The following is a 25,746-nucleotide window of genomic DNA, read 5'->3' as shown; positions in this document are numbered from 1 at the left end:
TTTAATTTCCTTTTGGGCCTCCTCAGTTAAATTTTACATGGTTCTGCGAGTTTAGGGGAGATACTGACTTTGGCTTGAGGTGCCAATGGAACAGTCCCACGGAGATGGGTTACAACGGGCTAGTGCTGTGCTGGCCAGCACCATAGCCACCACCCACATGTTGCTACTGAGCAGTTGAAATGTGGCTAATGTGAATTGTGATGTGCTGAAAAGTGTAAAATACACATTTGATTTCAAGGACTTAGTACAAAAAAGAATGTCAAATATTTCCTTAATAAATTTTGTATTTTGATGACGTGATCCAAACATGACTTATTGATGATATCCAAAATGATAATATATCAAATATATTGAGTTGAAAAAGTATTGTTAAAATTAATTTCACCATTTCTTTTTTACTTTTTTTAAGGATATATATGTATATCCTTAAAGTATATCTATCTATCTATATATATATATCTATATATATATAGATAGATATACTTTGATAGAGTGTGCATGCACGCAAGACAGAGGGAGAGGGAGAGAGAAAATCTTAACCAGGCTCCACACCCAATGCAGAGCTAACGTGGGGCTCCATCCCACAACCGTGAGATTGTAACCTGACCCCAAATTGAGTAGGACACTAAACTGACTGAGCCACCCAGGTGTCCCAGATCTCTCTCTCTCTCTTTTTTTTTTTAAAGTAGGCTTCATGTCCAGCACAGAGCCCACTGTGCTCTCACTACCCTGAGATCAAGACCTGAGCTGAAATCAAGACTTGGAAGTTGGGGCGACTGGATGGCTCAGTCTGTTAAGCATCCAACTCTTGGTCTCAGTTCAGGTCATGATCTCATGGTTCATGAGTATGAGCCCCACATGGGGCTCTGTGCTGACAGTGTGGAGCCTGTATGGGATTCTCTGTCTTCCTTTCTCTCTCTCTCTCTCTCTCCCTCCTTCTTCCCCTTTCCTGCTTGCTTTCTATCTCTTTCTCAAAAAAATAAAATAAAATAAACAAAAAAAAAGAGTTGGATGCTTAACTGAGCCACCCAGGTGCCCCCTTGTTTTTACTTTTTTTATTTTAATTTTTTTTAAATTTTTTTTTAAATTTTTTTTTATTTTTGAGACAGAGAGAGACAGAGCATGAACGGGGGAGGGTCAGAGAGAGGGAGACACAGAATCTGAAACAGGCTCCAGGCTCTGAGCTGTCAGCACAGAGCCTGACGCGGGGCTCGAACTTGTTTTTACTTTTTAATGTGGCTGTGAGAAAAATAAAAATTACATATGTGATGATAAACGTGGCTCATGTTGCATCTCCGCCAGCTACCCCTGGACTACAGATGACAGGGTAACGGTGCTGCAAGGGTTTAACTGGAAGTCAAATGCATGGGGAGAAGAGTTTGCTGACAGACCTTTAGGAGCTCTGCTTCATCTCCCTTCTGTCATGAGCCACGCTGGCATTCTGAAGTTGCTCTGCATCAAACCCAGGCCTTAGTGGGGATGGCACTGGGCGGCGGGGCGAGGCTTGAGGGGAGACTTGTGTGTCTTCATCTATGGGCAGTGGGGAGCCAGGCAGTGTGTTTGAAGCTGAGATGTCAGGATGGAGTTGCCTTCCTGGAAATCTTCATTCCTCACTCTGCCCACAGTGTGGCCAGGGGCTTGAAGGCATTGAAGCAGTCTTGTGGCAGGACGGATGAACTTGGAAGTGGGCAGCTACACCCTTGACCTTTGCATTTGTCCAGGGCTCTCTCATTCTGCAAAATACAGCTTAAATTTCACCTACCACAGGAGGGTCTTCCTTCATCATGGTAACTCTTCTTCTCTGACTCCTGTTGGATGTACAGTTTGTACCCACATCCTTTATTCTGACATGGTCAGGTAGATCCCCCAAATCCACAAGGGAAGAGAGTTTTTGCAGATAGACATGTTGGAAAATATCATGTAGCTTCTCCCATGAAGTTTGGATGCCCATGAAATTTAGACACAGGGCAGTTAGCTAGACACCAGTCTTGAAGCATGTAGAATTCAGAGGTGACCCTTAGAGGAGGAATCATGCATCACTGTCACAGACCTTCACAGACCTTTGGTGTATCATTCTTGAAGGAATGAGATAATGGCTATTCAATCATAATATTCCAAAGGTCTGCAGCTCTGTCCTCCAGTTGGTTCTGTTCGTTTTGTCTCCCTGACTCAATGGCAAGTACTCAGCAGAGGTATTCTTTTCGTCTTGATTCTAGAAGACCTTCCTATGTATGGTGCTATGCGTATAGATAGTAGGTATCCAATGAATTAAGTGTAGGATGAATGTAGGCTCCATGTGGGTGGCAGAGATGATGACCGTCAAGTTCAGCATTGTCTCATGAGTGCCTGGCACCTAGAAAGAATTTTTTTTAATGTTTGTTTATTTTTGAGAGAGAGAGAGAAAGTGCGAGTAAGGGAGGGGCAGAGACAGGGACAGAGGATCCAAAGTGGGCTCCGTGCTGACAGCAGAGAGCCCAATGCAGGGCTCACAGGCACAAACTCTGAGATCCTGACCTGAGCTGAAGTTGGATGTTCAAATGACTGAGCCACCCAGGAGCCCCTAGAAAGCATGTAATACGTAGTTGTTGGATGAATGATTACAATGATCTGGACACCTGTATTTGAGGAGTATTTCATTGAGTTCATTGAGTAGCTGGACTATGTATAGAAGAAAGATCTATTTACTTTGTTTACAGAATCAATTATCAGTGGAGGTCAAGGGGTCTTAAAGATGATGGTGGAGGGCATAAACCTAATACAGAATATAGCAGATTGGGCTCACATAGGTTGGGAAACTATCTTCAGTGTTCTCTTCAAAATGGTAAGTTGGAGACTCTGAATGGAAATAAGGGTTAACTGTACTTTTTCTCCTTCTTTTCTCTATTTTTATCCTTTAGATTCACCAAAACCACCAGTTGCTCCCAAGCCAAAGACTGCCAGTCCCCTCACACCAGTGACAGCACCCAAATTCCCTTCATCACCCCGGCCCGATAGCCTTCCCAGTCCCAACTCCATGTCTAGGGGGCCGAAACCCCCCATTGCCCCTAAGCCCAGGCTGGCGACCCCCAGTGAGTGGAGAGCCAGCGTGTACGTGATCAACAGCTTGAACAAATGCAGCAACGGGAAGGTGCTCTGTGTTGACAGGGGGACTTACGAAGAGCGCCAGTCCAACTTGGAGTGCTCGGAGTCTGAGGCTGACGAGGATTACATCGTGGTCCCCAGGGCTCTGCCGAAAGAGGACGAACCCAGGGACAGCAGCTGCTCTGCAGAGAGTGCTGCCATGGCGCCTCCAGAGGCCACGGGGGAAGAGGAGTGCAGGGAGGAAGGCGAGGAGAGTGACCCGGAGGGGCTGGGAGCTGCTCCAGCTGAAGTGGTGCTGAGTAGAGAGGCTGATGGAGGCGGGGCCCCCACTCCTGAGAACGTGGAGGCAGAGGATGGTGCCTGTGACCCTGGGGCAGAGGAGCAGACATTGACAAGTGAGGAGGAGGAGAAGCGAGTGGAAGAGCACAACGTATACAACCTGGAGGACAGGGGACCTTGGGACGGAGAGGCAGTCCTCCCAAGCGATGACATCATTCTCACTCACGTTGATTTAGAGGGTCCGGAAACTCCCAGCGAGGAGCCTGGGCCCCTTGGGACACCCAGGGAGGCAGAGGAGGGTGGTGGGGAAGGCTCCACCAACACAGAACCAGGGGCTCCAGAAGAATGTGTGGATTCCGACAGGCCCTCTGATGGGGACGCTGACGATGCCAGCAAGGAACCCACAGAGAATGAGGACTTGGCTGTGGGTGTCCAGGAGGCGGAGACAACCACTGGTAGCCCTGAAATCTCTGAGGAGTGTGAGTGTGAAGATGACCATGATGACCAGGATGAACCACAGGACCAAAATGAGAAAACTGGCCAAGAAGAAATGGCAGCCGTCACCCAGGAGGTGGGAGAAGACCCCCGAGAAGGCAGAGACCTGGTGCAGGACGAACCTGCCGAGGAGAGCTGCCAGATCATTCCTTTCGAGAGTGATGGTGTGGATGACTTTGTGACGTCACTCTCGGGAAGTCCCTACGAGTTCTTTCCGACCGAGAGCACCTCTTTCTGTAGCGAGAGCTGCTCTTCTTTTTCCAAGTCAGCAAAAGGCTTAGAGTCCGAGCAGGAACCACAGTCAGGAGAATGTGCAGAGCAGGGCCCCGTTGTTGGAGCTTCCTGTGTCTCTGGGGAGGGCCCCTCTGTCCCTGAGGTAGTGGTTATGCCAGAGGATGAGGATGCCGGGGACGATGCGCTCACCAACCCCTATGAGATGGGAGTTGACCTGGAGCATGAGGCTGACCCTGGGGAAGGAGAGAAGCCGGAGACACAGGCTGCATGTGACACGCTGAGTGGTTATGGCATGAAAGAAGAAATGAACTCCGATGCTGAGGGAGGCCTGGTCCCCCTCGACAGGAAGAACATCATCACGAGGGCCAGGCCCCACTCCGGGAAGGTGGCCGGCTATGTCCCAGAAACCGTCCCAGAAGAAACCGGACCAGAAGCTGGCTCATCAGCCATTGGCATTAGAGGTGCCACCAAGGAGGCGAGAAAGACAGTTCTGTCGTTGGAGGGGAAACCACTGGAAGCCAGCAGGGCCTTGCCAGCAAAGCCCAGAGCCTTCACTTTGTACCCCCGATCGTTCTCCGTGGAAGGCCGAGAGATTCCCGTCTCCTTGTACCGGGAGTCGGAGGCATCTGGCTTGGACGACCATAGGATCAAAAGGAAAGATGACAACCTTTCTCTGCCCTGTGTGATCGGCTCCTCTGGGAGCTTCTCCCAGAGGAACCATCTCCCATCCAGTGGCACCTCAACACCCTCTTCTGTGGTTGACATCCCGCCCCCTTTCGACCTGGCCTGCATCACCAAAAAGCCCATCACAAAGAGCTCTCCCTCCCTGCTGATCGAGAGCGAGCCCCCGGACAAGTATACCAAGAAGAAGAAGTCATCCTTCAAGCGGTTCCTGGCGCTGACGTTTAAAAAGAAGTCCGAGAACAAAGTGCACGTGGATGTCAATGTGTCTTCTTCCAGGTCCTCTTCAGAATCCAGCTATCATGGGCCTGCCAGGCTTCTGGAAATTGACCGCAGGAGCCTCAGCAACTCCCCGCAGCTTAAGGCTCGGACTGGCAAGCTCCGGGCTTCCGAATCGCCCTCCTCCCTCATCTTCTACAGGGATGGCAAGAGGAAAGGTGTCCCCTTCAGCAGGACCGTGTCCAGAGTGGAGTCCTTCGAAGACCGCTCTCGGCCCCCCTTTCTGCCCTTGCCCCTGACCAAGCCGCGGTCCATCTCGTTCCCTAACGCCGACACTTCAGACTATGAGAACATTCCAGCCATGAACTCGGACTATGAAAATATCCAGATTCCGCCCCGGAGGCCTGCGAGGGCTGGGACATTTACGAAGCTGTTTGAAGATCAGAGCAGAGCCCTGTCCACAGCAAATGAAAATGACGGCTACGTGGACATGAGCAGCTTCAACGCCTTTGAGAGCAAACAGCAGAGTGCAGACCAAGATGCAGAAAGGTACTGTGAAGTTACATTTTCTTTGTCGTTGGGTGAGTGTAACTGCCAGGAGGCAGGCGCTTAGGTTTAGGGGAGTGGATGGACTTGCTTTTTAGCCTCAGGCTCTATTTATTTCTAGCTGTGTGAATTGGGGTGAGTGGCTTTACCTCTCTGAGCCTCAGTTAACTGTGGCTGCGAAATGGGGTTCATGCTACCTTGCAGCAGAGTGTTTGAGAAGATCAGAGTTGATCGTCTGTGTGAAAGTATTGTCTAAAATGCCAAATACAGTGTAAATGTCAGCATTTGTGTTTCCATTATTTGAGAGACATTTCTCATGTAGATGAGAATGATGGGTTTGCTGGTCCCCTCCAGGAAAGTCACCAAGAGAGAAGGTTCTGGAACCTTGCCAAACTAAATATCTTTCACCATCAGGAAAATACCCTGAATTGAGATTGATACCCTTTTACTGTGTAAATATACACTCTATTCAAGGGAACTAGAAAAGACAATCTATTTAAATTGTTTAAAGAGCTAAGGGCGCCCTGAGCTAAATTTCTGAATAGAAGCCTTTTAAGAGGTATATCCAAGCTGATTTTTTTTTTTTTTTTGGACTCATTCACCTTGGAAGTAAAAGTGAAACACTGAAATTATTGACAACAGTGGGGATTTTCTGACCCCACCTTTCCAAGACTGACTGAATGCCCTTATTGAACATCCCACGTGGATAACTGCCAAATCTTGCTGTTCCGTGTACCTTGTGGACGCAACTTAAAGGCAATGCAATTCAGCTTCAACCATTTACTCTCTTTGGGAGCGCCTGATCGGAATTAATAAAAGCGAAAATGGCGGTGATTTTAAAGGACATCCTGATTCTGACCCCTCGTGTGCAGTGACTTCACCCAGTCCCACACAGCTGCTGCTGCTGCTGCTAGGAGTTCCCAGGGCGCCTGCAGTAATGAATAGATAAGATGATTTGCAATTAGCCTGAGCTGTCGCTGGAGTGTAGATGCTAGCAGTGTTTGTATGGTTTATTCTCCTGAGTTTTTTACATGGTTCCCCCACCCTGGCTGCATCTTCTCTCTCCCCCAAGTCTGGGTGAGGCTGTTAATTAGTTCTTTCCAGAATGAAAAGGTTTGTTTGCTGGGGCAAGGGTAAACACTAACACTGCTGGAGGGACTGAGTTTAATTTGGAGAGTGTGGACGTGTGCAAACTCTAAGAGGGTGAGAGCTACACAGCCGACCAGTTCATTGCATTAATAGTTATCAGCAGGGTTTGAGAAGATCCAGACCTAGCTGAGTGCCTCCTAGCGTTAATGAAAATAGAACCAAGCTCTGAAACCAAAATCTCCCTGCTAGAAAGGACCTCAAAGGGCAGATGGTCAAGGCTCCCACTCTAGCAGGCCTTTCTCTGACCCAGTCTGTACTTGAATTCCTCAAGCCACCGGGAACTCACCACCTCCCAGGGTTGCCTCATCTGTTGCTAGGTATCCTGATTAAATTTTCCTTTCTGACTGAGGCAAAAGCTGTCTCCTAATATCCCTACCCCACTCATGCTGGCTCTCCCCTCTCAAGCTAGGCAAGTGAGTTCATTTCCTCTTTTGTATGACATCCCTTCAGAAATCGAAGTCTGCTTCTGTAGAATCACTGAATTTTACAGCTGGGAGGGAACTTCAGACAACACTTGGTCCTGTTACAGAGGAAGAAACTGAGGCACAGAGAGGGAAAGGGATTTACCTAAGATAAGATAGCTCAGCAATTTAGTGGAAAAATCAGTGCTAGGACTCAGATGTCCTGACACCTGGTTCGGGCATTCTTAGTGAATTACAACTAAGGGATGCCAGATCTGATTGTGCAGGCTGTGCACTGCACAGCTCCAGGGCCACATTCACATTCTACTCCCCCAGGGTTGCCCAGTGCACAGTTTGCTTGGCCATATGCAGAGTCCCTGTTGCCTTGATCTGTACTTTGTCCAGAAACCAAAAAAGGTCCCTTCACCCAAGTTAACACGACAATAAGGGAAAAATACCCAAGAAAATGTCAGTGCTACCTTATCTTCTGATGCTATTTCACTAAAGGCCAAACTGACCAGGATAAATCTCCCATGCAGGAACCACATCCTCTTGGACATCAATCAGTGAGCAAAGCTTTCTCCTGTTTTCCTTCATGAAACATATAGAAGCAAAGGGGGAGAAAAATCCTTGCTTTGAGCTGGAACAGGTCTGGGCAAGGGATGTTTCAGACACCTCAAGTCGAGAGGCACGGGGGACTGCCATGGGGGTGGGGTCCTAGTGCATCTTTGCCTGAACAGGGGCTTTGAGAATTGAGTGGCTGGAGTGTTGCTATCTGAGAGGCGTGCCCAGGGGTGTGCTTCAGGTTGAGCAGGACAGGAAGGGGTGAGAAGGTGGGGAGGCAGTTCCTCCTCCTTCCGCTCCTTGTCTTGCCCCACACCTTGCTTCAGTGCGAGGATCAGGGGGAGAAGCCAAAATAAATATCAACAGCCCTGAAAGGGTGCAGGGCAGTCCTTTGGGAGATGTGAGTTCAAAGCCTGCTCAGTCACTGACTTGCTGTGGGGTCTTGGAGAAGGCTAGGCCACAGTTTGCTCATCTGTAAAATGGTAAGATTGGAGCAGGTCTGTGTTTCTCAACTGTTTGCCTTTCCTGTGCCACTTGTGCTGTTTCTGTTACACCACCTATACTACCACTTACAGTTTTTCTTTCAATCAGTCTTTTTTACTTTAAAAATATTTAGAAAGGAAATTTTATGTCACTGTTGGGAAATGGAAAAACACTATTGGCTGCCATAAATAGAAGGCAATTGTACAAATAAGATACTAAGGAAAGGAAATTAACGGGTAAATTCTAGCTTGAGGTTGTGACTTGCCAAGGCTGGAGCTGGAAGCCTGGTCCCTTTGTTAAACAGGGAGAGGTGTTAAAGACATCCTGGCACCACACAGAGACTTTCTCCTTGGCATAGTCAGAAGGATTCTGTAGGACTGAAAAGGGAATAACTCTGTCTCTCTCATGGTGTGATTCACTGTTATTTAAATCCAAGTCCTTTTTCCGCTAAAAGTACCTCCCTTCAAGAAACATGTAGAGTATATAATAGAATTCAGAAGGCCCTTAGAGAACCCTAAACCAGAGTAGCAGCTCAGGGTCTAATGGATATAAAGTTTCTTCTATGTGGCAACTTCCACTGAGATTTATAGACCCAGATAATAACGTTTTAGGAGCCACAATAATCTTATTAGCAGTTTTCTGTCTTGTAAAATAAAACTGTATACATTGTTACTTATGTACATTTTCCCCATGGTATACAACATTTCCATCATCTTTCAGTTTAAAGTGTATCCCCAGAACATTCTTTTTTTTGTCCCCCCCGCCCCCGAATTGACCCTTGTGAAAAAGAAAAAATGGACCAGAGATCTAGTCCAGAAAAGTCCTACTTTCCAAATAGGCTGTTCTATGTCTTCAGTCAGTGCTCTTTGATGGGGGAGCCTCGTCTTTACTTCTGAGTATTCCATGGCCCCTCAGTACGTTGGTTCTATGCTAGGAGCTTAATAAATGCATGTTTAAAAAAACCAAACAAACAAAATAAGTAAATGTATGTTGATGATGAGGGGTTTTATAATTCCATGCGAGTTGGTGATTTTGAGCTTCACAAGAATCACAGAATTCTCATTTATTAAGCACCTGTCTTCAGCAACACAGTGCTAAGTGCTTTGTATACACTTAATAAATACCCATTTGATGCAAAATACTACATAGACTGGTTTGTCCTAAGTGCCTCACTTTTATTTTATTTTATTTTATTTTATTTTATTTTATTTTATTTTATTTTATTTTAGAGAGAGTGCAAGTGTGAGCTGAGGGAGAGGGGCAGAGAGAGAGAGAGAGAGAGAGAGAGAGAGAGAGAATCTTAAGCAGGCTCCATGCCCAAGGCAGAGCTTGACGCAGGGCTCAATCCCACAGCTCTGGAATCATGACCTGAGCTGAAATCAAGAGTCGGACGTGTCACTTCTGAGCCACTCAGGCACCCCCTAAGTGTCTCATTTATTTTTTTTTTAATTTTTTAATGTTTACTTATTTTTGAGACAGAGAGAGAGAGAGAGAAACATGAGTGGGGGAGGGGCAGAGAGAGAGGGAGACACAGAATCTGAAGCAGGCTCCAGGCTCTGAGCTGTCAGCACAGAGCCCGAAGCAGGGCTCGAACTCACAGACCGTGAGATCATGACCTGAGCCAAAGTCGGATGCTCAGCCAACTGAGCCACCCAGGCGCCCCCTTAGTGTCTCATTTAAATTCCCATAATTGTATATTTGTTTTTTGCATGATGATGAATCTATTTTAATCATTCAGCATTATACATCAACATGGATCCCTGATGCTCCTTTTCCCCATTTCATTATTAACATTTTCAAACTTACAGAAGAATTGAAAGATACAGTGAATGTTTGTTTTCCCACCACCTAGATTTACCATTAATGTGTTGCCACACTGGCTTTTTCTCATCTTTTTCTTTCTCTGTTCTCTCTAGCTGTTGTGATCAGTCCACATATTGTTCTTGATGCATTTATGGTGGCTTTTTATGTTTACAGATGACGACCCTGGACCCCAGGGAGAGCACAGTGGCTAAGCATGTGGACTTTAGGCAGGCTGCCTGGAGTTTCAGTCAGTACTCCACCCCTTACTGTCTGTGTGACCTGGGACAAGGTACTCACCTCTCTGCACCTTGGTTTATCTGTAATAGGCAATGAGAATAGTCCCTGCCTTATAACATTGTTAAACCTGAATGAGTTAATGTTGTACATAGTGAAATGATAAGTAAATATTAGCTATTATTCAGTGACATGGTCAGGGTCACACAGTGGTGGATGCAGGATTTGAATTTGATTCTAGAGGTGTGGGTAGCGAATCCGGTCCCTTTCACTGTGGGGATGTCTCTGACTCTGTCTCCCACATGGAGGTTCTTCTGCATGAGTTTGACTCAGTGTTCAGGACACCACTTGCGAGCTTCAGCTGTGGGGTGTGGTGTCAGCATTACCTCTGACTTCCTCTTGGGCTGGGGTCAGGGCTACAGACAACAGCCCAAGCGATAATGGTTTGGAGTCATTAGCAGCCTCTTATACCAAGGACGGCAGGACCAGAATTTTTATAATTCCGTGCTCATAGTAGAAATGCCTATCTCTGTGACTCTGACATAGCTGTTATTTCACTTGTAATTCACAATTAGTTAGGTACATTCATCTCCAGGTGAGAAAACTGAGGCCCACTGAAGTGCTATAAACTATCCCCTGTTGCACAGGTAGTAAGTGGCCAAACTAAAATCTGAACCCAAGTCTCTCTCTTTTTTTTTTTTTTTAATTTAATGTTTATTATTGAGAGACAGAGAGAGACAGAGCATGAGCATGGGAGGGGCAGAGAGACAGGGAGACACAGAATCCGAAGCAGGCTCCAGGCTCTGAGCTGTCAGCACAGAGCCTGACACGGGGCTTGAACTCACAAACTGTGAGATCATGACCTGAGCCGAAGTCGGACGCTCAACCAACTGAGCCACCTAGGTGCCCCCCAAGTCTCTTTTTTTTTCTATTTTTTTGATGTATATTTGTTTTCGAGAAACAGAGAGACAGAGCACGAGTAGGGGAGGGGCAGAGAGAGAGGGAGACACAGAATCTCAAGCAGATTCCAGGCTCTGAGTTGTCAGCACAGAGCATGACACAGGGCTCAAACCCACAAACTGCGAGATCATGACCTGAGCCTAAGTCGGACGTTTAACCAACTGAGCCACCCAGGCGCCCCATGTCTTTCTGAATCCAGTACTCTTTCCACTACCTCTTGTTTCCTGTAGTGAAAAAATGCCACGTTTTCTAGTTGTCTTTATCCGACAGCTGTAGTGTCTCCTTTGCAGAAGACAAGCTAGCACAGCCACCACCAAAATGTTGGCTTTGTTTATTGGTCTAGAGGGCTCGAGGAAAAGTGGAATGACACTTTCCTTTATTTTCTGATGGGTGGTGAGTTTGCTGCTCTGTTGGGAGCTCATCAAGAAGGCTTACAAGCTTTCCTGGAACTTGCTAATGAGCTATTCAGACATCTTGCCCTCCCTCAGGGCCATAGTGGGAGACGCTTGCCCTTGTGTAGCTCACTGTGCCCCTAGAGCAACCAGGAACTCTGGGTGTGGAGCAGGCCATCTGTTTGGGTTGTACGGGTTGTTCGGGGGGCTTCAGATGATTCGGCCCACCTGGGAGCAGCAGCTCATGAGTGCTCATGCCTTCTAGGGAGAGTTCTGGAAGGTCTAAGGTCCAGCCTTTCAGGGCTCTCTTCTCCCAGCCTGGGGGTCCTTATAGAGCTGTTCATTGTTGGAATGCAGCTTGAATTGCATGTTCAAGGGTTTGTGGGTTAGCCATATTATACAACATTTGTGTGAGGATAAGGAGTGGGAGCATCCAGGTAATTCAGTATTTTGGCTGATGATGACCATTTGAGAAATGAGTGATTCTTGAGGAACTGTGCCAAGTGAAATATGGACAGAGATGGACCAGGTACCATCACTGGCCTCAGTGGACTTACAGTGAAGGATAGCAAGAGGACTTACACCCAAGTCCCTGGAGTGCAAGGTAGAAAATGCTCAGGATCCAAAGGGTAGAAGTCCAGGGGAGGGCAGGATGGCTTCATGGGCACTGATGGAAAGGTAGGGTCTTGACACATGGAGATAGGAGAGAGATGTGAGGACATGTGGAGAAACACAGGCCTGTGGTTTTAGCAGGTAAAGCTGCAATGAACATGGTTTAATCTTGGTTTAGGAGTGCTTTGATCTCTTTATTCTGGAAAACAGCTCACATCATCTGTAGGCATGGGGAATAATATATGGAGGAGATTGGGTTGAAAGACTAAGGATGAAGCTCGAACACTGTGTTTTTCTGATTTCTGGTTCTTGTAGTAGAATGTTGCCCCCAGCTTGGCCTGTTGATCAGTCCCTCTGCTAACATTCGTTCAGCATCTACTAAATGTCCGCTACTGTTTTAGGTACTATAGGTTCCCACCACCACCTGGAGAGAGAGACTGATAGAGGCCATTAGAAACCATGTGATAAAGGTTTTGCTGGAAGCCCATCCTGTTCTGGAGGAGGGGTGTAGGAAGCCTGGACCATCTGGGAGAAACTTGAAGTGGGTATTGGCAGAGGAATAGGAGTTTGTGAGGGAGACAAATAGTCCAGGAGGAACACAAGCATGTGCATGAGTCTGGGGGTTAGAAAGGACCATGAAGTACTCAGATGGACCTCAGTGTACACATCTTTGTGATACAGTTGGGGAGGCAGTTGCGACCTAGCGAAAAAGTCCTTTGAATATCAACTTGATGAGTGAGCGCATTACCCATGGGCAGTAGGGCAACCGTGGCAAGTTTTCGGCAGGGCAGGGCCACAGTGGAGATGCCGCATTGGCACAGACGCTCTGTTGGCACGGTGAAGTGGAGGAGATGAAGAAAACGGAAGCAGGGAGACTAGTCAAGAGGCCACTGCAGCGGTGCCCTCCAGAGAACATGAAGACCAGGCCAGAGCCGTAGCATCAGGAAAGCAGGGAGTGGGGTTCCACGGTGAAGACAGCCACCCGCTTGTCCGGTGCTGACCAACTCCAGGGCTAGCTTGGGGCTGCCTTGGCTTTCCTCGTCCTTTTATTTGATTGTTACAGCCTGTCTGGGCCCAAATAAATTAAATATTTCCGGCAAAAGGCAAGCAAGAAGCAATAAGAATTCAGTCCTTAAAAGTTAAAGGATACAAGCTGAGTAATAAAGCCGGGAGAGGTAATTGTACAGGCAGTCCAGACCAAGGACAGCGACTGCAGCCAGAACGCTGAAACCCAGCACAAAATCTAGCATGAGAGCCCTCCCTCTCTCCTCCCCGGCTCCCAGTGCCTGTTCACCATCCTTAGAATGCAGTAAATATTTTGCAGAAGTGATTCCCTGAGAGAGTGAAACCTGACTTTTTATTTTTCACAACCATAGACAGTGCTGCAGCAGCAAATACACGCGTCATTGTGATACAAAGGTGATTTACAGACTCAACTGTAAATCCTCGGGTGGGTGCACTGCAGAACTGCATCTAAACCTCCCGCTGACTAATTCCATTGGTGCTGAGGGCTGCATGCCTGGGTTTTTGGCACATCCCAGCCGTGGTTCATGGGTATCTTTATATCTGCCTGTAAGCTGGGAGCCTTCCTATTATTATTATGTTTTTGACAAATGAACTCATGCAGAGCTTTCATTAAGTTTCATTGAAAGGACCTGGAAATGCCATAAAAATTATTATAATCTCAAAACCATCACATTCCGAATGCATGCGGCTGTGCTTCTTGTTGAAATTGACTGATGAGAATATTCAGTTTTTAATTTTCTGACTTAAAATAAGACCATCTGCAGCTGTTTCTTTTAGCAATAATTTTTAATTAAATGCAATAAAATTTACGGGTAAGGACCCTAATAAGAAAATCGTGTCAGAAACACACTTATTGTAACATTTACTAGCATGATATTAAGGCCCCCAACCATTTTTTTTTCCCTTGCAGAACTATAATACAGACAAAATCTTGATTAAGTGTTAATCACAATGTGGTTTTACCTTCATAAAATCAGGGTTTCCCCCTGTGGGAGGCGTGAAAATAATTCTCACTAATAGAAGACAGTCTTGTTGCACAAGTTCTTTGGTGAAATGTCAGCAGCCGGTCTTCTTGACCAGCTGAGCCCCAGAAGAGGAGGGGAGTCTTTGTTCCAGCCTGAGTTTGGGTGGTGCTTGAGATATTAGACCTTATTCTCCCCACCCCACCCCACCCCCACCGTGGTTGGGGGATGAGCTTATCACGCATTGGATGCAGCAGAAGAAGAAAATTATCTATGTATTTCATGCAGCTCCTCAGTAAGTGAAGAAATCAAGTGCCTACTACGTGCTAGGCTGTGCTCTATTTAGATAGAGTAGGGAGCAGACAGATAAGGTCCCTGCTCTGGCAGACTTGGTCTTCTATTAGGGAGAGGCAGACAGTGAACAGACTGAGAAGTAAACAAGATAATCATAGATAACTACATCATTCTTTCCTGATGAGATTTTGTGTGTGTGTGTGTGGGGGGGGAAACAGCAATGTGACAGAAAGTGACTGGTGGAAGGGATGTTTTAGGATGGTCAAAGAAGGCCTCTCTGAGGAGGTGATATTTGAGTGAAACCTGAATGATGGTCAAACCACCATGGGGGAAGGGCATTCCAGGCAGAGGAAACAGAAGGGACAATGGCCTTGAGGCTGGAGGACCCTTGTAGGGTTTGTGGGGAGGCTAGCATGTCTGGATTGCATAACAAAACAGGGGGAGTGTTGGGGGGGGGGTAGGCAGGGGCCTTTGTAAAAGACTTAGATTTTACTTTAATGAGACGCCAGTGGAGAGAAATGTCAAGATCTAAAAATGTTTGAATTATCTGAACTCTTCAGACCATTTCATAGGATTTGGACATTTAGGGTCAGATCACTAAATAATTTGAAAATTATAGCAAAGAGTATTTGCTGTTCAGGATGGTTCTGAAAGTATAACACAGGTTTGAATTTAGGTCCCGGCTCTGCCCCTGGCTATGTGAATTTTGAGCATCTGTGTCTCAGATGTCTCTCCCACCTGTGACTGTTCTGAAACTGCTCGGAACTAGCAGTTCTGAGTTCCCCATCTGAGTGTTCTTTACAGAAGACTGGTGGCCCAGGGAGCTGAGAGGGGACTGGCCCAGCCACACTAGAGGAAGGGTACAGGTGATAAGGCTGGGGGAGGAGGTTCTTTTTTTTTTTTTAACGTTTATTTATTTTTGGGACAGAGAGAGACAGAGCATGAACGGGGGAGGGGCAGAAAGAGAGGGAGACACAGAATCGGAAACAGGCTCCAGGCTCTGAGCCATCAGCCCAGAGCCCGACGCGGGGCTCGAACTCACGGACCGCGAGATCATGACCTGAGCTGAAGTCGGACGCTTAACCGACTGAGCCACCCAGGCGCCCCAGGAGGCAGTTCTTAAAAATGAATGTGCTGCATTTGGACTTGTCCTTCCTACGTGAAGATATAATGTGTGAGCCATACAGAGCTATTGAAGGTTTTAGAGCAAGAGAGTGACTTGATTAACTGTTGCTCTAGCACAGTGATTGTCAGATGTGTGGGGTAGAACAGAGGAAAAGAAGCCACCACAGTAAAGTATCTCAGGGTCAAGAGACTGAGGCATGGCAGAGGGACCTAGCTTCTTCAGCCTCTGTAGTGTGATGGCCTCTAAGTACAGCTACTGCAGTCACTGAGAGAAAGATAAACCAGCGCTTCCACTGCTCTGGAACTCCCCAGCACAGGGTTTCTCAGGGTGGTCGATGGCAGTTAGGCAGCACAGATGACAGAACCACAAAGGCAGCATGGCTTGTCAGGAAGACAGAATGAGTTCCGGTCTGCCTCTGTCCCTTACCTTGTCATTTGATCTGAGCCTCAGTTTCTTCACCTGTTCATGTGGTATGATGGTCCCTTCCTCTCTGAGTTATCCTGTGGCGTTAGGGCTGGTGCATGTACAAGGGCGTTGTCAGGTACTAAAAAAGGACGCTGTCAGTCTTGTGCTTTGCTGCTGGGAGCTGGAGTGGACATACGCTGCTGTGCCCACAGCACATGGGACTTTCCTGCATGTTCACTCTAAACCAGGCACTGTCTTAGACCCTTATGTACATCAACTCAGTTAATCCCAAACACCACCCTGCCACACAGGTACTTTAAAAAATATATACTCAGCAGATGAGACATCTAAGGTATAGTAAGTCAAGTGCCCAAGGTCACAGCAGAGCCAGAATTTTAACCTAGGCAGTTTGCAATCCCCACACTGTCACGTCTTCTGTGAGGTGCTTTCTCACTTTATGTGCATCACTTCATTTAATTTGCTGAATGTCCCTTTGTCAGGAGTTACCCAGGTTTACTTTTTTTAGTAGAAAAGGAAACTGAGGTTCAGGGTGGTGACATGATGAGTAAGCCAGTTAAGTGACAGAGCTAGGACGGGAAGGAAGGTAGCTCTAGGTATGGCTTCTTCCCTCTTTCTGGTTCACCCCCATTGAGAATTTCCCAACTGGAGTTGGCCCTCCATCTGTCAAAGGTGAGGACACACAATGGAATATGAATCTTCAGAACGGAAATGTCCTTATTATAGGCATTCAAACTGGGCAGCTTATGATGACTGTCCACTTGCTTAGAGACACATGGCCAGGGGATGATGTAAAAACTATATATAGAGAGAACAGCACACACTAGTATAGTAATAATCAAAGGGATGATATTATGCAGGAGGTTAACGCTTCCTTAGATCGCCTGGCAGAGCTCAGGAGGGCCCTTGGGGCATTTATCATCTGTGCTCACGGTACTCCAGGTCAACAGGACAAAAATCTCATAATAATTTCTGAGTGATGAATTAATGCATTTCATCTGGCTCCTTGAGACTGCCCCAAGATTGTCCAGCCTCCAAGAGGTGAAGGCAGCCGCTGAGCTGTGTGCTGGAGAATTCTGAACTTGCCCCTGAGAATTGTAGTGTTTCCCTGTCTTGGAGAAGCCTGTGTCTTTGGCTGTTTTCCTGCAAGATGAATGTCTCAGTGTTGAGATTGTTTTTGGGGATGATGTGGCTGGTCTCTATGTAAACAGACCCATTCTCTTTGTGCTTGAGTTTGGTCTGGAGTCCAAGAGAAGTTTCTCCAGGTCAAGGCATGACCCAAGAACTTGAAATTTCAGGCTCGCTTGCATGATTTTAATTAAGAAAATAAGACACACACACACACACACACACACACACACACACACACACACACACACACAGATACAAATCCTGCCTTACAGAGATCTTAAGTTCTGTTCTCTTGTTATGATGACACTTTCTTACACTGAGAGATATGTGCAGTGGGGGTTCCTATGAGGTAGTGAGCTCTCCATCATCGTCTGTAATTAGCACAAGTGGAAAGGATAACAGAATCTGTCATGAGGTTGTTGTAATTCGTACAGGCCGGGAAATCTGAACTCTTGGGATTGTTTTTGGTTGGGCAGATTAGAGTTCTAAGGAAGCAGGTGGGCTGCTATAGGGACTGTCTAAGTAGCCTCTGAAAAGTATCCAGGTCCCCAGTTTGGAGAGGCCCCAGAATACTATAGAAGACTCAATATCAGCTCTGGAACCAATTCCAGAAGCGGTCTCCTGGTACAAGGAAACATGCTTTTCATGCCCCTTTCCCACCACATCTGAATCCTCTGAGGTACTGAAAGGCTCACCTGCTGAAAGGTGGCACGGGGAGATGCAGTAGCTCCTGGGCTCTGGCCTGCCTCAGGAGAGGGCAGAAGTCCTCCTCCCTGGAGCCAAGGGCCCAGCTGTAGTGAAGCGGATGGGAAGGTTGGTTATTCGGTGCTTCTTGGGGGTTCCCTGACACATTTAATCTCAGTGGTTTTCAAACTCTGTGTTGTAGCAGGATCCTTTTTCAGATGAAATCTTACTTGGAACTCCAACAAAGAAGGCAAGAGTTTGTTATTATAATTCTCTTTCATAAGTTCAAATTTTCAATACTTCATATGAAGCTAGTTAACGAGATCATCATGATAAAGAAACGTCTTCATGGACATCATGATGGAAGAGACATCTTCCAACTTGGAAGTTGGGAGTTATGGATTGCATTGTTGCTCTTACAGACTAATGAGGGTGATGATTATACAAAGGCGTGTATCATAGGGGTTGAGAGCCTGTGTTCTAGAGCAGATGGTTGGGTTCAGATCTCAGCTCTGCCAGTTTCTAGCTGTGTGTCCTTAGACTGATTACTTAATCATTCTGTGCTTTACCCACCTTATCTGTAAAAACAGGGAAGATGACACTACCTACTATAAGAAATTGTTGTGAGGTTTGAATGAGTTAATACTCGCAAGGAATGTAGCGGGGGCCTGGGTGTCTTTTAGGTGCTCAAAATACTTTTAGCTGTTGTTGTTAACACTGTAGCAATATCTGTGTCCATGAAATGGGAAGCAAACTTTTGTGAATCCTTGCCCACAGGAGTCCAGGATTTCTAAGGAACGCTTTGAAACCCCACCTCATCTCATACGATCTGGGCAGTCTTCTTTTAATAAGTGTGATCTGTTGGATATACATATTTATAAGTCTTTTTCACCAATAATGTAGTCAGTGGTTTACAGAACCCTGTGCCAGACATATTAGGGGAGGTGGAAAAATGGTTTCTGCCCATCTTTCAAAAACAGGCCTTTTGTTCGGTTGAGGGGGAGAAGGTGTGGCAGGTTAAGAAGTAGTTTAGGGTAGGGCACCTGGGTGGCTCAGTCAGTGTTAAGCATCCAACTCTTGATTTCGGTTCAGGTCATGATCTCCTGGTTCTTGAGATGTGAGCCCTGAGCCCCACATCTGGCTCTGCGCTGACAGTGTGGAGCCTGCTTGGGATCTCTCACTTTCTCTCTCTCTCTCTCTCTCTCTCTCTCTCTGCCCCTCCGCTGCACACACATGTGTTCTCTCTTGTACTCTCTCAAAATACATAAAATAAATATTTTTAAAAAAGCAGTAGTTTAGAGATATATAACTAGTGGATCTTAAATTCTTGGATTATAGTAACCTCACATTCTGTGTATAAGAATGGAAGTGAAATTAAAGACATGAATGGGGAAAAGAAGCAACACTCTGCAAATTCCACGGTCTACAAATATTTCATATGCATATGTGCACCCCACTACTTTATATGTGTTAGCTCGTTGATTATCAGCCCTATTTTACAGGTGAGAAAACTGAGGCTCCAAGACATCATGTGGCAGAGGACACAGACAGGGTCCGAGAACCTAGAGCACAGAGTCAGGACCCACGGTGGGGCACAAGGAGGCAGGTTCCAGCCCCACTGAGCAGTGCCTGGTCCTGGCAGGAGTTGCCCCACCTTTGGAGGCAGGGTGTCACCCTGCCATGCGTAGGTGCAAAGGGGCTGGCCGAGCCCCCGTCAGAGAAGCTGTCCTGGAGATTCCTTTTGTGGGCCAGAAGCTGGGATAGAAAACCCAGAAAGTTATGAAACCTTGATGTGGCCACCGTAACTGTTCAATGTACTTTACAGTTTACAAAGCTTTTCCATGACTGTTAGCTCCATTGATTCTCCCAACAACCACCATGTGGAGTAGGCAAGCAAAGACCTGTAGGTAGCCAGGCAGAGTTACTTTCTTTGTGATGCCCTGGGTAAGCTGTTCTCCTTGGGTGTGTCTCAGTGTCCTCAACTGTAAAATGGGCATAAGATTGTGATGGGTATCTAATGGGTAAGAGTAACCCATGCCAAGTGCTTGGTGCGGGGCTTGGCATGAAGGAGGTTCTTAATGGATGTAATTGTAGATATTATTATGATTGTACCTGCTATGAAGAGGGGATCTGAGGAAGGACAGGAGGACAGGCTCGCTCCCTCTAAGACTGAGGGTTTGGAAAATACCAAGGAAGGGGTGATAAAGAGCAAAACAGGAACTGGAGGCTCCAGGTTTTGTCCAAGCTCACATAGCCAGCTAGCGGGGTATCCGCTACAGAGCTATGTGTTCCGTGAGGAATTGAGGTGAGCAAACGTGGGTCCCGGGAGTGACCTGGAGTCAGGATGTGGCAGGTTCCAGTCCACACCTCGAGCTGCTCTTGGGGTGATGTCATGCAGCTAGGGATTGTTCTGTGCCCTTGCTCCCCTTCCAGGACGCCCCTTGTAGATGCTACATCTGGTTTTCAGGGAGGTCCCTGGTTCAAACCCAAGTTGCCTTGCTGGCCTGAGGTCAGAGGTCAAGGCGAGGTTCAGAGCCATGGAGTGAGTCTGTGGCTTAGAAGGGTCCACGGTTTAGGGTGCTGCTCAACCTCTGGGATGAGGAGGCCCTTCCCCTTTCACCTTCCTACTCCCTTCCCACCTTCCCTCTTCCCAAACCCAGTCTCAAACTCTGGGAGGCCCTGAGGTCTCCATCCAAGGCCAGCTAGCAGCACTGTAGTGAAGGCATGTTTGTGTGCTATAGCCTTTGTCCCAACTTCTGGTCTTTCTTTGACCCCGCCCTGTACCAGTGTTGAGGAGGGAGGTTCAAGACACCCCTGAGCCTATCACCTTTCAGAGGAGAAAACTGGACCCAGACAGGGGACTTGGTTCCTCATTTCCTCTTTCCACTACCTAAGCTGCCACCCTCATAAATGCATAGGGAAATGGTGAATAGGAGGACATTGAGGGCAAAGGAGGAAGGGCATGCCATTGATGGAAGTTTAGATACTGTGTTAAATGTTTGGAAAAGTATTCTGGAAGAGAAAGTCTCCTTTGTGTTCTTCAGACCCCAGCAGGTAAGCATTACCTTGCTGACCTCCTCACCCCACGATTGACCACTTTCTCCTTTGTACCTCTGTGTATAATCTGCTCACCTGTGTTATTTGTGTAACTGTCTCCCTTACCCCACTGTGAACCCCTCCAGGGCTGCACACCTACAGCTCATCCATGTGTCCCTGGCACTTGGCACAGGGCCTGATGCCCAGGTGATGCTAAACAGAAGTTTGTTTGGTTTTTTAAAAAAAATTATGTTTATTTATTTTTGAGAATGAGAGAGAGAGAAACAGAGTGCGAGTGGGGGGAGGGTCAGAGAGAGAGGGAGACACAGAATCCGAAGCAGGCTCCAGCTCTGAGCTGACAGCACAGAGCCCAACTTGCAGACTCTGGGGACTCGTGGGGACTCAGGAACTGTGAGATCTTGACCTGAGCCAAAGTCAGACGCTTAACCGACTGAGCCACCCAGATGCCCCTTAACAAAAGTTTGTTAAACAAGTAGATGTATTCTGGAGGCTGAAAGACAATGTGTTATCTCAGGGGCACACCCCAACCAAATAGGACTTTGCACAGATTCTCCCCAAGCCCCATCAGTGCTCTGGGTCCTGGGACAACAGGACGACAGGCAAGGCAGGTTGACATGAAATGCCTAATTGCATGGTCAGTTATTTAAATTCAACTGTGTGAGTGCTCTAAAGAAGTGCAGAGCTTCTAACAGGTGTTCTGACCTATCTGTGGCTGGAAAAGACCTCTAAGAAATGGGACTCCTGCTCAGTCCTGAAATACGATGAGGAGTCAACTGGATAGATGGGGAGGGTCAGGAATGACCCTGTGGGAAAAGCACAGTCATCTTTCCAGATGAGGAAACCAAGGCTCAGAGCAGGCATGTGACAGGTCTGAGGCCACACAAGTATCAAGAGGAGAAGCTGGGATTTGCACTCAAGTCTCCAGAGCCCATACCTCTTCTACTGGCCCTGCCCTGAATGAGGCAGGAAGCCCAAGCTGGCCGTGGTGACCTCACAGTGTATTGGGCCAAAGCCCTTACTTCCCACTGGGAAGGCTGGACTCCACACACTCACTGCTTGACTCCCTCCCCATACCTGGGGGCTCCCCCATTCCCAGTTCCTTCCTTTCCTCACTCACTCTGCATTTCATCTGTTTTGGTATCACATGTTACCCAGGCCTCTCTGTCCTTGGCTCTACAATGAGGGGATCAGGCAACAGACTTTCTCAGGCTCCTGACAGTCTGGAATTTTACTACATTCAGTTCTGACCTTGGGAAACATTTATGAGCCTCACATTAAGAAGGAAATATGCTAATCAATTTAAGGATCATTCAGTGGGCATCTCCCAATGCCAGCCCCTATAGATCAGAAGCCAGGGACCACAAATGCAGCTCAGACTTCAGGTTTTGGGGGAAGGCAGATCCATAAGCAGCTGAATGGGTACAATTACAAGTACAATAGGAAAATTAACAATATTCTGGTAGCAGAGAAGGAGTGGCCAAATCCATTGAAGAGAAGGCTTTCCTGAGAAGTTTGCAGGGCTCATATTGGACATTTGAACTGAAGGGTGGGTAAAAGTTTGCAAAGTGAACACATATGAGGAGGGCATTCAAACAGAAGGGATGGCATACACAAAGCCACACAGTGTACAAAGACTGTGGACAGGTGCACGGTGGCCAGACTATATGTGGCAGGGAGTGACCAAAGGTGAGAGTTTTGAGCCACCAGCTTGAGATTCTGAAATATAGTGGCTAAGAGTGCAGGTCTGTGGTGGGATGGAGACTCCCAGGCTGGGGCTCTGCCTGTCCTTGCTGCCTTCAGTGGACCCTTCTCCCTGTCTTTTTCAGCCTCCATCAAAATTGTCTGGGATTATATGAGACTCCCCTCCCCCAGCTGGAGAAGGGGGAAGTGTGAATGTAACAATGTCTTTGAGGCCGGGGACTGGTCTGAGTCCCAATTATCCCTGGAGAGGCAACTACTCAGCTCACAGGGGCTTCATTCTCAAGTTGCTTCTAATCGATGGTGCCCTGGTGACAGGCATAAATTAATTTCCTTTGAATAGGCCAATTAGAGCTAATCACTGGGGGAAATGTATTTAGGTGGCCTTAGCTCTAGGCCTAGGCTTCTCTAGATGTAGCTTTTCAGAATCCTGGTCTCTGAGTTGTCATCCGCCCCATCCCATCCCTGTCTCTTTGGCCCAAGGAGTAGCTGGATTTTATATAAATAAAGTCTACGCTGGGTAGACTGTCCACCCACAGAGGCGGAAGCAGGCTGAAAACTACTGAGGAGCACTCTATAACTCACCGTGTCTAAAGTGATTGGTTGTGGTCATTCACAAAGGTGTTCATTGTGTTCCACAGTTTGGTTTTGGGCTTAGAGCTCTGAGTCTCCCTCTGAGAGCAAGGTCTGGCCCAGAACATCTGGGCTCTTTGGCTCTGTGTCTCTTGATTTGTGATCTTTTTGTGGTGTTCTACTTTCTGAGCCTTGCTTTCCCCATTTGCAAAATGCAGGGTCCAGGGAAGTGATTTCTGAGATGACATATTAGTTTTCTATTGCTGCCATAGCAGTATACCACGCACTTAATAAAACAACATCCTTTTTTTTCTATCTGACAGTTCCATAGGTCACAAGTCCAGTGGGCTGTACTCTGCTTAGGGTCACACAAGGCCAAAGCCAGGGTATCCTCTGGCCTGGGCTTTTATTTGGAGGCTGAGGGGGAGGATCCACTTCCAAATGCATTCAGTTTGTTGGCTGAGTTCAGTTCCATGTAAGACTCATATAATAGGATAGGGGATGTATCTCTGTTTCCCTGCTGGGGGACTGGTTTTTGCATCTAGAGGCTGCCTGCATTCTTTCTCATGCTTTCCATGGACCCCCCCTGCAGCAGTAAAGAAAAAGAAAGAATCTTTCTCACACTTTGCATTTCTGACTCCAGGCAGAGAAAGCTTTCTTTTTAAGGACCAATGTGATTAGATTGACTCACCCAGATAATCCTGATAATCTCTGGATTATAACATCTGTTAATTTTAAATACATCTGCAGTCTCTTTCGCCATATAATGCAAAATATCCATAGGTCTCAGGATTAGACCTGAGACCTGAGACCATTTTTTAAATTTTCTTTTAACATTTATTCATTTTTTGAGAGACAGAGACAGTATGAGCAGGGGAAGGACAGAGAGAGAGGGAGACACAGAATCCGAAGCAGGCTTCAGGCTCTGAGCTGTCAGCACAGAGCCCGACACGGGGCTTAATCTCATGAACCTCAAGATCATGACCTGAAGTCAGATGCTTAACTGACTGAGCCACCTAGGCACCCCTGAAGTATTTCTTTAAAAAAAATTTTTTTTGTTTTAATATTTTTATTTATTTTTGAGAGAGAGACAGGGTGTGAGTGGGGGAGGAGCAGAGAGAGAGGGAGACACAGAATCCGAAGCAGGCTCCAGGCTCCGAGCTGTCAGCCCAGAGCCCGATGCGGGGCTTGAACCCACGAGCAGTGAGATCATAACCCGAGACGAAGTCAGACGCCTAACCGACTGAGTCACCTAGGCGACCCAGGGTATGGACATTTTTGAGGGCCATTGTTCTGCCTAAGACAGCCCCCTCTTTGACACCCAAAGATTCATGTTCATCCCAAATGAGAATTCACTGCATCCCAAGGTCCCCAAAGATCTCATCTTGTGATAGCATCAGCTCGACAAGTTTCATGAGGATCTCATCAGCTCAGGAGTCCCAGGTCCCATCATCTGAATTATCTAAGCAGCTCCATCCTAGGGTAGAATTCGTCTCCATCTGTGAACCCGCAAAGCTAAAGAAACAAGTTATCTGCCCCCAAAATACAATGATGGAACTGGTTACAGGTGTTCGGGTTCAAACAGGGAGAAAAAGGAAAACAGAATCAGATGACATTTGGGCACCCTCATACCCATCTCCCAAAACCGTGGGGAAAAACAGACCAAAACCAGCCCCTCAGTCCCCTCCTCACCTTTGCAGGCAGTGACTGACTGTGTCTGTGATCTGAGCTCTGCTGTGCCCACCTGGGGAGGTCCCAGGAGGTTTGACTGCCATGGTACCTTCCCCTCCTCCTTTGGAATAACCCCCCTCCCCCCGCATGCTAATCTGATTAGCTGACAAGTGTTTAGAGGACAAGAGACACAGGATCACAGAGGTCACTACAATGGCCAGAATTCTGGCCACAGAGGAGGAAATCATGCTGTTGGGAGGAAATCATGTCTAGTAGGTAAGAATTAACCAGTCCATTTTGGTTCAAAACCCCTTTTTAAAATGTTTTGTAAAACATAACATGCACTCCAAAAATTCATATCTGCAGTGAAAAATCAAATCTTCCACCCTGAATTTCTGTTCTCCAGCCCCCCACCAGATGTTTTATATGTGTGCGAACGTGCAAGGACATGCACACACACACACACACACACACCCCTCCCCCGACCCTTGACTTTTTCTAAACAGAAATGGAAGCATATTGAATACACTCTTCTGGACCTTGCTCTTGTCACTTCAGACATTGTTCCCTATCAAGGCATATAGATCTGCACCACTCTTTTTAATGACTGCAAGGAACTCCAATATCTAGTCACCTATTGATGGTATCTAGGTTGTTTCCAGTGTTACGCTCCTCTGAAAATGCTACAGTGAACAACTTGTGTACACATTTGCAGACATTTATGAACGTATCCAAAGGTGAAAAAAAGACAATCCCACCATGTTAACCTAATCACTGTTAGTATTAGTTATATTTGTTCTTGTGTTGTGTGAATGTACCTAGGGTGTGTTAAATGTGGATATAATCATATTGTGCATAACATCTCTTATTTTGCTTATTTTATTTAATGGCATGTTGTATTTGTCTATATTATTAAGTAACTTACTAAAGTAATAAAAATTACTATGAGACAGTCTGCCAGACTCTAC

General features: G+C 46.8%; 1 protein-coding gene across 2 annotated transcripts in view; it reads left to right on the top strand.

Annotated features, from left to right (window-relative positions):
• Nucleotides 1-25,746, top strand: part of FGD5 (FYVE, RhoGEF and PH domain containing 5) — a 121,374-nt gene that overhangs the window by 6,385 nt on the left and 89,243 nt on the right. For both annotated transcript variants that reach the window (XM_042911423.1, XM_042911415.1), the window contains exon 2: nucleotides 2,898-5,538. In XM_042911423.1, the coding sequence (XP_042767357.1) occupies nucleotides 2,898-5,538 (2,641 nt within the window). The remainder of the gene's footprint in view (nucleotides 1-2,897; nucleotides 5,539-25,746) is intronic.

Source organism: Panthera leo, chromosome A2, assembly GCF_018350215.1.
Source record: "Panthera leo isolate Ple1 chromosome A2, P.leo_Ple1_pat1.1, whole genome shotgun sequence".
Classification (NCBI taxonomy): Eukaryota; Metazoa; Chordata; class Mammalia; order Carnivora; family Felidae; genus Panthera; species Panthera leo.
This window is presented reverse-complemented; position numbering and strand designations above follow the sequence as displayed.